This window comes from Falco naumanni, chromosome 9 (genome assembly GCF_017639655.2).
Source record: "Falco naumanni isolate bFalNau1 chromosome 9, bFalNau1.pat, whole genome shotgun sequence".
NCBI lineage: Eukaryota > Metazoa > Chordata > Aves > Falconiformes > Falconidae > Falco > Falco naumanni.
Window position 1 is genome coordinate 10,508,013 of NC_054062.1, and position 12,691 is coordinate 10,520,703.

Here is a 12,691-nt window from a genome sequence, read left to right on the forward strand (position 1 = left end):
GCAGAAAATACGGCATTAGTAAAATGAAATAATGGATAAGCAATGCAAAACCTGCATTGAAAGACTTTGTTCCACTGTAGCAAAAAATTATTATAGAACAAAGATCATTAAATATAGTCCCAAATTCTTTATTTTTTGTGGAGGTAGCTTTTATTATTCCTAGTAGATTTATTTGTGTTCACTATTTGCTTTTAAAGGTACTTACGTGCCTCATTATTTCTCCAGAGCTTCCTTTGTTCCATTAGAAAACTGCCTTAAAAATAGTAATACAGGATACTGCAAAGGCAAGCCTGTTGTAAAGCCTGATAATATATTGAAACCAACATTAAATTAGACCACCAAGTGTCTTACAGTAGAGTAGAAAAAAACCTAAACCCCATGGTATTTCTCCCCATGTGGAAAATCATTCTTAGAAAGCAGTCATGATTACGTTAGGATAGAAAAGGAGCTTTACCCTGTCATCCAATAGAGTAGAAAGCAGAAGTGCAATTGCATTTTATCAGCAGTAATCCTCCTATTAAAGCAGGTGAATTCTACATACACAAAATAACACCACTGATGATTACACTGCTGTTAAGTAATATGGCTTTATGCTTTCATTTTCTGGCAACTGGGTGCTAGGCAGTTTTATTGCTTTCTCATTTTTTCAGAGACTGGAGACCAATTATTACTTAAAAATAAGCCAATCATCTCTCTTGCTAAAAGATGACTAGCAGCAGAAGTTAAATTATAGAGAACATCACTGCCCCCAATACATTAATTTCTGTCACTCTGTCACTGTAAAAATTTACAGCAGATATAATCTCTTTGAAGGGGGATCAAGTCATAGAAAGTACGAGCCTAGTTTTAAATAGAATTTTAATGAAAGCTTCGGGGAATGATGTTTATGCTGCTTATCTTTCATACCTGGTGATTAAGTTAATTTATACTTAATGGAAGAGGATATTTCTAATCCCCAGACAGGCTCAACATCTGTCTGTGACTATGTTTTTGGAAGCCTTAAGCTGCTTGTGATTGATGTAATAAAACCAGGATCCTGCATAACTGACACCTGAAGGATATCTGTAAGAGGGAAAATGTTATTTTTCTGCTCAGTGCCTGCACTTAAGTCAAGCCAAAATCCCAAGCACTTAATTTTGCTGTCCCTTAAAAACCTGTTTTGCACTCCCTCACCATTATTATGTGAGCATAAACAGGGGAATAAGCAAACAGTTCTCATATACAGTTATGATCTAATATTCATACTCATTATGTGCAGTGGCTGAGAACACGTAACTTTCTGATGGCCTGAAGCTAATGAGAATAAAGCTCCTGCAAAAAAATCAGAGAAATAACCTCCTTCCTTCACTTCTTACTCATGTCTATTCAAGACCAAATGCTAGCAAAATAAATGCTTGTATTTACCCTATAGTTATAACGGGGGGGGGGGGGGGGGGGGGGGGGGGGAAGGTCTTGAAAAGCAAACATCTTGCCAGAAAAAGATCATTTTCAACTTTGTCTCAACAAATCACAGAATTCCTGCAGAAGGAAAAAAAGCAAACAAACAAGAAAATTCTTATTTCCAGCTGCTATGTGTATCCATGTTATTTTAACATGGTGCTTTTCCAGACAGGAAAGCAGCTGCCAGACAGTATTACAGAGCAGGTCATCAATACTGTCACTGGAAAAGTCTAAAGAAGTTCAAAGCGCCACAGAACAGAGGGAGGACCACCCTGCGGGTCTGAGTGTTTAACATGAAACTTTCTGAACAGGGATAAGATAGCACCTGCCCAAATAAAGTCTCCCTGGAACAACCAGCAGCTACACATTAACCAGTAACACTGGGAACATGTTCAAGGAGTGCAGTAGTATTTAAACTCCAACACTGTACCAGGTGTAAGAATGCCTGACATGCATTGCTATCATCTCCTGAGGCCTAAAACCCCCTTGTTATAGTAAAAATACCCTCAAAAATCTTATTGTTTACATATCAATTTCATTTTTAGTATAAATTATAAATTTTTCTCTCCAGTAAAGAAGTTTAACACTTTGAACATATTAGCAGTACAAGCTGGACCCATTTCACGGCTCTGGTCTCTGACATACTGGTTGTACAGCCACCGACTGGGACCATCCTGGAACAGATGATGCCCTGGCGACTGGGGAAAAGGCAGCACAGACACGATGCTCACTTAAAGCAAGGCTCCAGATGTAGAACAGTGAACACACATGTAATGTAGCACCATACCAACCAACATACAAAGCATGGAACAGTGAACATACTTAAGCACGTCCCAACAGAGCGCAGTGAAGTTTGCTTTCGCAAATTAGGACCCTGCGTTTGAACTCCAGCACTTTCTAGCCACGCAACATAAGGAACAATTTCAAGCTGAGCATCCACACATAAATGTCTAGTCAACAGGGAAGTCTCACATTTTCCTATTCTCTCAGGTTTTAGCTCAGGGAATCTCTATCTTATTCAGGTCTCCCTGCCTTCTACTTCTGTGATCCCTGAGGTTGATTTTGCTTCTCCATCTGGTTATCCTCCAAGGATTACCACACACCTTGCCTTTTACAGAACATACTTGTACAGAGTCTGTAATCCCTCTGGTTTTGGTATTTTCTTGGGAAGGAAAAAGACCCTACATCACATTTGATATTCCACTTCAGAGGTTATTTGGGTGAAGAAAAACCTAGCAGTTCTTTATTTTATTCTAAAGGATTAAAAGCAATTAAGGTATCAGCAACTTCAGTTGAAAAAAAAAATAATGACTGCATGTGAAAACCAGCAAAATTAAATTTGCAACAAAAAACAGGATCCTTTCTATCTCCCTCCAAGCATCTTAACAGGTTTACTCAAAACCTTGTAAAAGCAAGAGGGCTTTTTCAAAACAAACTCTTCAGACTGAATAGAATATAACAACCTCATTCAAAAAATACTGTCGCATTTTTAATATTTAGAAATACCTAAAAATCATACAGAAAAAATTTGCTTCCATTAAAATTCCAATTTATGTCAGAATTGAGCTGACCTTTTCAAGTGCTCTCTCCAAACCATGCATCCAAATTAGCGAAACCTGCCAGCCGAGACACACTTTGCAGTCAATGAGAAGTACTATCAGTTACTTCAGTCTGTCAAAAAAAAATGGAGTGGTTTTTGTTCAAACTAACAGTACCAAACTTGGGCTTCCGTGTTACAGTACAGAGAATTAATAGTTTGCACCAAGTGAAAATACATAAATGAACTGTGTTATTTCTTATAATGACATGCAGTAATTGGATCATTAAATCTGCTCTATAATTCATTACTGCACCAAGACTGACAACTATTTGCTATGAGTCCTCCCATTCTTAACCTCAACATCCACATACATTGCAAATAAATAATTCTTAGGAGGTATTTGCACGTAAGAACTTTCCACTGGTGTTCAGGGTTATAATCCATGTGTATGCATTCATTTATTCCATTTTACCGTTACCTTAATAAAACACTGACTGTTACGTGGCCCAGGAGCCCTACTCCACAGAAATTACTTGTTTCTTTTATTGGTAAGGTGATGTACCTTAGCATGCCCTTGGCTGATCGATTTGTTATAACATCTTCTAGGTTGCATGAAATCTTGTTTTTTTAAATCCGTTTGTTCATGGGTCGTGCTCTTCTGGAGGGAACATAAAGTACATATTGCAACTCAGCAGTTGCATGAAGAACTTAAAAGATATAACTGGAAACCAAGTAAAAGTATTCAAGGCTCACCCCACGGATTTCATGCAATCAAAACTATCACAGTTGGTCATAGTTTTAGCTACACAAACATATATATTGTGAAGATGGCAAGGAGACAGGTAAGAAGTAAGACATTTTCATACTATATACAAATACACTTATGGGTAGGCATGCTGTATATACAGACTTACACACTATATTACACTATAATTTACAGTAAACACTTGTGCGCTTATTTCTTGAAAACTATCTGTTGGGAAGCAATTTATCAGAAAGAATACATAAAATTAGAAGTTACTGGAGTTGACCTTATAGACCAACCGGAAGAAATAATTTAAAAGCAGAGTTGCTTCTGTATGGCACAAACATACATTGCAAAAGGTAAAAAGGAAAAAATGTCAAATTAAATAAACATTTATCCTTCATTTTAGACAAGCCAACTAAGCTAATATTCTTAAAACCAATTTTATTCAAGAAGTATTTAACTGCAGGTTAGTAATGGAAACTGTGCCTTACACAAAAGCCAGGAAAAAGCTCTATACCGAGGGGTGCAGCTGGATCAGGGCTCCTGCAGTAAGTCAAGATACCACCCAAACCCCAGAGTATGTTAGCAAGCTGCAGGGTAAGCAGAGGTGAAAATTTTGCTGATAGCAAAAAATCAGCTCAAATTATTAACATATTGAAGCATCAGGAAAAAAACAATCTGCACTCAAGCCTAACTACTGATCACCTTGCCTGTATGAACATGTAAATTCAGTGAACCCACTTGGCCAGAGAAGGCACACAGATGTTGTCTCAGCACCGTACTTTTAACACAAAGAAGAAAAAAAAAGTGGTTTTAACTTCAAACCTTAACAGCTTTCCTGTATTGAAAACTAAAGAGGAAATTATAGCAAATCCAAAGAAAGAAGATGTAGTATTCTCTTAAAAACATACTTGAAAAAAATTAAGTAGTTTCCTTAACAAAGGAAACAACTGCTCATTTTCCTCCTCTTTGCACAAGACAGGCTGCGACTAAGGCAGTCTAGCACAGGAAGGAAGGAGACTGCAATTGTGGAAGAGAAGACAGAATAAACTTTCTTTCCCTACATGAAGAACAAATTAACTTCAATTAAATCAATTTTATAATCAGAAAGTTACTTCTTCACGTAAAGCATTTCCGAACAGCCTGTTTTCCAGTTAGACAGCACACTAAACCGTGTCCTCCTCTGCCCTGGTACTCTAATCAGTGGATTCACTATATACAAATATATTTGTTTAGCTTTTACTACATGACAGTTTTTCAACTTAAAGAGTGAGTCTGGATTAACACTGACAAAATGTATTGCACTTTCAGAGCTGGATGGATGCCTAGATCACTGAGGCAGAGAAGCCCAAAACAACCTGAGCCAAGTACTAAAAATTAGTTGGAAATTAAGCTCTTGTTCAACAGAAAAACACTAACCTCAGGCTGAAGAGATGTCAGCTCTGAAGGCTACACATGAGAAGCCCTGAACGGTGGAAAAAACACTTAAGAACACTGACTTCTCTACCACGTTATTTCTGCAAGCCAGTTTATCTCTGAGGTAAAAGAAAAAGGTGAGCAACCTCAACAAGTACAGTAATTTCACTCTCTCAAAGGTACAGAGAGCTAACTCTACAAAACACTTAAGTGTACACTTAAGTACTTGATGAGTTAGATCAAAATTCCTGTTTGTTTTATATCTTATCCAGTGTAACCTGAGCAAATTTCTGACCATGCTTAATCTTAATTTTCACTGCTTTGAGCAGAAGTTTGCCGGCAGCAATGGCTGGATACAGCAAACATCTGTGCGCAACAAAGCTCCCAGGGATGCTTTGAAGTATTGCCGAGTTTATGTTTAAAAAAAAACACCCAACCAAACAAAGAAAATCCCACCACAACAGAACAAAACAATACAAGAGAAGCTTACTTCATCAGAATTCAGTCAAAGTAGGAGCTCACACCAAAGGAGCTCCAACACGTATGCTGTCAGTTACGGAATAAGGCTTGAGCAGCCACCTTGCTGTTGGGCTTTTTATTCTGGCTCAGTGAAGTCCATGGGACTCCTCTTGCCCCAGCCATTAACTGCAGGTTATGAGGCATGCAAAACAGAGCGTGCCTTAAGCCAGACTCTATTACCATTCAGACTCACTTATAATCTCTAATCAAATAACTAAATTCAAAAACATATTTAGACCCACTGCTCCACGTTCATTTTTATGCCATTTGGAAGGAGACGAAGCAGCCACCTAACTTTATGCCTGACCTCCCTTCTTTTAGGGCAAACCTTGAAGACCACAGCAACTTCTGTGGCTGCAGTACAAAGACTAGAGGAAAGTGACATATTCTGATAAAACCTTCCTTTTCTCAGTGTTTTCTTTTCATTTAAGAATCATCATAAGGAAAAAAAAAGCGCAAAGACTTCTTAATGATCAACTTAAAATGTAATACTGTGTGAGTAAGATGTAATTGCTATAGCTCATTATGATATATTAGAATGTTTGGAAAGTTCAGATTTTATGGAAACACTCTTGACAGGTCACATTCCTCAGCTGATTTCCAGTCCTTCCTCTGCTGCTCACTAGAAATTTTAGAGAGCAAAAAGAAAGAAAAGCGATGTCAATAAAAATGTAATTAGATTAGCTGCATCTCATACCACTCTGATTCAAGTCTAATTGGACAAACCCGTCTCCATTCGCCATTTGATAACATAAAACCAGACTTCACACTGGAGCTAGGGGCACTGCAGCACACCAATTACTGCAAAAGCATGCTATGGTTTTGGACCAATTAATTTCACAGTGCTGAAAATGAAGCCTTTCAAAATTCTGCAACCCATATCAGTTCCTGTCCCTTAAATTTTTTAAAGGAACTGGGCCTGTCATCATCTTGTTTGCTTAGTACATTCTAAGCACTTCCAGCTGTCCCTCAATATGGGGTCATTTCAAGACATTCAAACTAAGACCGAATTCACTCTTTATGTGGAAGTTAAAATACAGCCTTTACATTCAAGACGTTAGTGCTTAGATTACAATATATGAGCAAAGGCAGACCAACCTGCAAACCTAGACTAACAGCAGTTTCTTCAGTGGTGAAGGTTAAAATGGGAACAATCATAAATTAATCTGTTGTCAAGCATGGGGTTTAGTGCTGGTTTGTGTGCATTCCAATGATATTCTAGAAATTCTCCATTTTATTACAAAGGACTGTAAAAATGAGAAGAAAGATGAAAATAACATCATGAAAGAATGACATTGAGAAAACCTCTTTTCAAAATCCTAATATCCTGAATATTCAAATAGCACACCATGCACCAAGTTATGATACTGCATAGAAAATGCACTCTATGCACTCTGTATGGGAGAAAGTAAAAGATAAAGAGATCACTAATGACAATCAGGCTGGCAAGAGGTGAAGAATGCTTTGGAAACCTTAGTAACCACCAGGGATATTTACTGAAGAGTATAGAATCAGACCTAGAGTCTTCCAGAGAAGAAAACCGAAGCTTTTCTGTAATATTGTTACGTAACAATACATAAACTGGCCTCGTATACTACAAAGCATAATAATAGGTCATATCCTGAACACTATTAATTCAGAAAGACTGGCAATGCATGGGAGAAGCAAGGCACCATCCTCTTTTCACACAATGAAAATGGTAGCAGAAGGAAAATGGTTTGTCTAAAGGTCACTGAGTAAACTGGCTGAATTGGAAATGGAAACTGCATCTTTTATGCCCTATGCCAGAGTTATTTTCACAAGACTTAACTTTTCCTCTAATGGTTTGATAGAGAAAAACATTTATGTGAATTACTGAATTCCTACTGTATCTATGCTAGGGATATGGTTTTAGCCATTTTTGAAGAAAAGTTATTATTGCTCATGCATTTACACATTTTTAGTCAATTAAAACATTGCAGATTACGTGTGAAATAGAGCCACTTACAAACTAAAAGATCTGACCTTATTTCTATCAGCAGATTTTATTTTCTCTTCTATGTGAGGACTGCTGCCACAACACATTCAAATTATTTGCCCCTGTTCTGCACTCAGTATTCTACTTTCTGTTGTAGTAAACACTCTTGTGGCACTTTCCTCTAAGTGGCTCTTAAAACCAATGTAGAACTATTCTGTGAATCAAACATTACCAGCTCCTTCCCTTCCCTTTGTGGGGGGACGTCTCACATTGTAGTCTGCAGAATTTCCAATACAATCTGCCATAATCGACAGGAGAAAGGTTAAAAGCTCTTAAGGATGAAGCAGCTAAACAATTGGAAAAGCAAGAACAGAGAGCAAAGACCAAGGCACCTGTAACATTTGCTTTACAAAACCCAGAGTAGTTGAGGCTAGTTCTTCTTGAGCAGAGTGAGAAATAGCAGTAGAAATAAATACTCTCCAACTACAGAAAAACAAAGTTAATGTTTCAGTAATCTAAACTGAAGTAACATTGACAAACATCACATTTAAAGTTTCCCTCACATGTCTAACTCATCAAAAGCCGCATGGGCTAACCTAACAGACAAGAACTGATACTGAAGCTGGCAGATTGCCTGATGAAGGAATAAACCAAAAAGCCCTCTAGGAAAGAGAAAGGGTCTAATTCAATGTACTTTCAAAGGGCTTTGGCAGAATGATCCTCAATATGAATGTTGGGTCATTTTGACTGATGGAGAAAAAAATTGTGTCAGCCTCCAAAGTGAATCACAGTAGAAAGATCAATCTCAAGAAAGCCACACATATGAGTTCATACACTCTCGGGCAGAAATAAGGCTTGGAATGAAGAGGTGGTGCTTGAGAAGCATTTGAATAGCTGAAAACCTGACCAGACTTCCAAGTGATCACAAACGGATACAGGAATCAGCCTAAAGCTCTAGCAGTCAGCTCATAAAGTCAATTAGCAAATGGAAACCAAAATAGTGATACTACCATAGCTAGGTGTATTAGGTGCTTATTTTTATAAGTGCTAAACTCACCATATATTACACAAAAGGCACTGACAAACCTGAGTTATTAATTCTTGTGGAACATAACACACTTACTCGCAGAAGCAGAAACTAAGATAGAACAAGACCAAGGAACAGTCATTATTTTCTGATCAGGGATAGCTGCAACGCCAGTATTCTCCCATTCAGTATTTCCATATGTTTGCACACTGAGTTTCTTACCCTCTTAAACCACTCCATCACACAATCATAAGCTTAGCATAAATACAGTGAGATAGACACAGTAATCAATGGCAAGTATGACTATCATCGTCAAAATCTAGGATAATCATACTCTCGACATCTTTGCACAGTATATTTTCATATGTCCATTAAACATGACAACCATCAGGGGAGGTTACCAAAATGAATAAGAAATACCTGGAAAATAAATGGAATACAGCTCCACAGCTGGTTCCCTGACTTGGTTTTCCTTCTTTAAGGAAGTACAAAATTGCTCCTCAATACCAAGAAATTCAGAATAGCATTACAATTTGGAAAATGTCTTTGAAACATACAAAAAGAGAAGCATTACTGAAAAGCCTGTTTAAGTAAAGACCCACATTCCTCTTGCAGGTTAGTAGGCACAGTGAGACACATGGGTTGCTAGCACAGCAGGAGACATCTCCTGAAGAAGCTGCCACTTCAACATAAGTTACATTTAAGGCAGAAAATACATAAGCAGAATATCCAGAAATTAATTCACATTTTCATTTAATACAGATCACATATTCTCCACTTAGAAATTATTAATTTTACCCTGTATCAGAGAAAGAAATCTTAAAGTGAGAAAGATGTGTAATTCACACAGTAGAAAAAATTACCTATCTTGTTCTGTGCAGAATTTCTTGCTAACTACATAACACTTAGATATAAAAAGTCAAACTGACATACATTAATATTTACAGGGTGCTCTCTAAAGAGAGTGACATTAGCCAGTGTTTGCATGCTGATCTTGCAAAAATTTGAGAGAGACCACATTGGGGTTCTTCGTGCTCAGAAAATTAGTTAATCATATTTGACATTTGCTAGAGCAATGAGACATTTGCTAGAGAATCCAGAGATCTGTACCTGACATATTTTAGAAAGAACAAAAAAATACTCAGAACATCACAACTAAGTTTCAAGACTGAACTCAAATAGACAAACACTATTTTTCAATTTCTAACACAAAGAAGTGGCATGTACAGAGAGTATCACCCAAGAAAAGGAAAACTAGGAATGCAACAGCAATACCATAGAGGTAATAAAACAAAAGCACTCATTTTTGTGGGCACAATGAATTGATTGGTTTTGTAACAGCCACAGATTAAATTACATTTCATTTCCAAAGCATTTCAATTCTTTCTTCTGTCAATGGCTATTTCAGTGCTGAATAAAAGTAATTACATTACTTAGGAGGCTGCACCTTCACCATCTTTAGCAAGTCAAAAGCAGATTTTATTCCATGAGCAACTCATATTTCTAATGACAAGCATGTCACACTACTATGCTTTCTTTGTCAAAAGAACAAAATGCTGATTTTCTGTCTTGAAGTATGTAAGAAACTAGGCATGTAAATGCAAGAGGACATACTGGGATAAAGAATAAAAAACAGCAACAAAAATATAAAGAAGTTGCTTATTATTGCTGGATTAATTAGCATTAGTAAACTAGAACACAGATATTTTTGACAGGACAGGAAAGCAGACCATTAGCATTGATGAGATGATATAAATGATCTTCCCAAGACATTTAGAACAGACCCACTCCAAATGATACTCACAGCTTGCAATTACACCACCAGTCAAATAGTTTAAATCTAACATCTAGTTATAGATTATAGATCCAGTGAATAATATAGTATTTGCACACAAGACTGAGACTCTTTTGCTCCTCAAATCTAATGCAATTTTAAGAAGAATAAATTGCTAATAATTAAACAAACACTGAAACTAAAACCTTTTCCTACTATAAAGATTCAAAACTAGGCAAAAAAAAAAGTTTGTGAAGCCTTGTAAAACACATCTTCTGTTGGAGGCATAACATCAACAATGATTTGCATCAGTGATTATCTTAATTAAACACTGCTGTTTACATAAGTAACGTTGATTTACTTTAAATGCTGTTCGGTGTTATTAGACCATTCACTTAATAGTACAAATTTCCTTTAGCTGAAGTCTCGTCCCACCTTCAGCAGGCTGTGAACAGTACCTCTGCCGCAAGAAGTAAATCCAGAGCAAATTTAACACTATACAAGCTTTATACAAGTTTCTTTGTAGAAACGTTATTAAGCACAGTTCAGCCCCTTATCCTATATTACTACTACGTGACAAGTACATCGCTCTTCAAGTCAGGTGTAGGCAACATGGTTAGAAAATTTGGCAATTACAGGCTTGGATAAAAATGCACACTGTCATCCTATGAAGGGACACGCACCACCCCTATTATACACAATGCTTTGAATATCTTAAAGAAACTACATCCATTCCCCCTCTTTTTCTTCTTTAACATTAGATTTCTCACTCAAGGAGGAACGCTACCTCCTGATGACACAGTGACCAGCTGGTTAAATTGGTAGTGAAGGTCTTCACTAGATCACAAATTCAAGTCAAAAGAGCTACCGTGGCTGAAAGAATGTTAGATGGAAAACCCACCACAATCATTCCAGAATTAGCAGTAACAGATGTTCAGAACAGAGATTAAGATTACTGGCCATCACTACCCCCCTGAATTCACTCTGTAGTAACACTAGAAGAAAGTAAACTTTGATAATATTTAACAGATTGACAGAGGAGTTTAAAATCCCATCTTTCCAGGAAAACAATTCAGCCACAAATAATTGTGTTTGTTCCACCATGTCATCATGCCTGGATAATTGCAATGATCTACTGAAGCCTTAAAATCCACAAGAACAGTACTGCCACACAAACAGAAGCAAAGAGTTAGTAACTTACATTTTATTTCATTAAATGTTTTAATTTCTCAATGATATGCGAAATGAGTTCCAAATTAAGGATGCCTACAGAAAATAGGACTAGTGTAGGAACCAAAGCCAGGGCAAAAAAGGTTCTACATAAATCAGAAACCCTCTTTTTATAACAGTGCACTTTAGCTGATTTAAAAAAAAAAAAAAAGAAAAAGAAAAAAAAAGTAAACCAAAACACACAACATTTACTTGATTAGCTGCCGCCTTTAATTTCAGAAAGGGCTACCGAGACTGTACTTGATCAGGCAAAGCCAGACACCACTCACCCTCTGGGTTACAGAATGGCTTGAAAACAGTCTAACAAAGTAACCAGCAGAGTCACTTTCAGATTCTCCTCTTGAGAGGCTCTGACCCATTGACATACATCTCCAGCCTGCAAAGCAGTACAGGGCTCTAAATCTCTCTATTAATAGTTATTTGGAAACTGCTGTCATCTGACTTTGGCTACAATTGCGCTAAGGCAGAGGATTTGGAAGCAACAATTAAATTAATGCACCAAAGCAGGACATTAACCTTTATAGGGATACCTACCGCTATCAGGATCCTGACATCCAGAATAGGTTTTCTGTGTATATCCGAGGTATACAGGATTTGTCCAGCGGGGCAAAGCCGGTGCTGTGCAGTACCCACCCTGCTCATCCTTCCCAAAAGCCTCATATGTGGCTGTGTCACTTTTTATTCTGTTTTAATTCCCTATGTTTTTTGCACCACAGAATAACACAGGCTTCCCTCATCTCTACAAAAGAAGGTATTTCCTCTATTAAAAAAAATAAACCTTTGCATGAATTTGAAGTTTGTTTAAACATGTTACGTGCACAAATTATTAACTACACACCTCAGTATGTAAATGGCCAGGACAAATTCTGAAAACCAAGAAAAGTTCATTCATACTGTGGAACAACAGCCATTAAGTATATTTAAGTACATTCACTTGGACTTGTGTCACTGCAGAGTTTCAACGACTACTTATTGGCAGTGGCAAGATAATTACTAGTGATCGGTGCATGTAAGGACTGGAATTGTCTTGGAAAAATTAA

At 37.2% G+C, this 12,691-nt stretch overlaps 1 protein-coding gene across 2 annotated transcripts in view; it reads right to left on the reverse strand.

Annotated features, from left to right (window-relative positions):
* TTLL11 (tubulin tyrosine ligase like 11) overlaps positions 1–12,691 on the reverse strand; it is a 50,458-nt gene that overhangs the window by 16,510 nt on the left and 21,257 nt on the right. Inside the window, exon 1 of one of the 2 annotated variants that reach the window (XM_040606684.1) lies at positions 3,012–3,159. The exons of the other annotated variant lie outside the window; for it this stretch is intronic. Within the exon in view, the coding sequence (XP_040462618.1) occupies positions 3,012–3,037 (26 nt within the window). The 5' untranslated portion in view covers positions 3,038–3,159. Of the gene's footprint in view, positions 1–3,011; positions 3,160–12,691 lie in introns of those variants that run through there. 2 annotated transcript variants of the gene reach the window in all.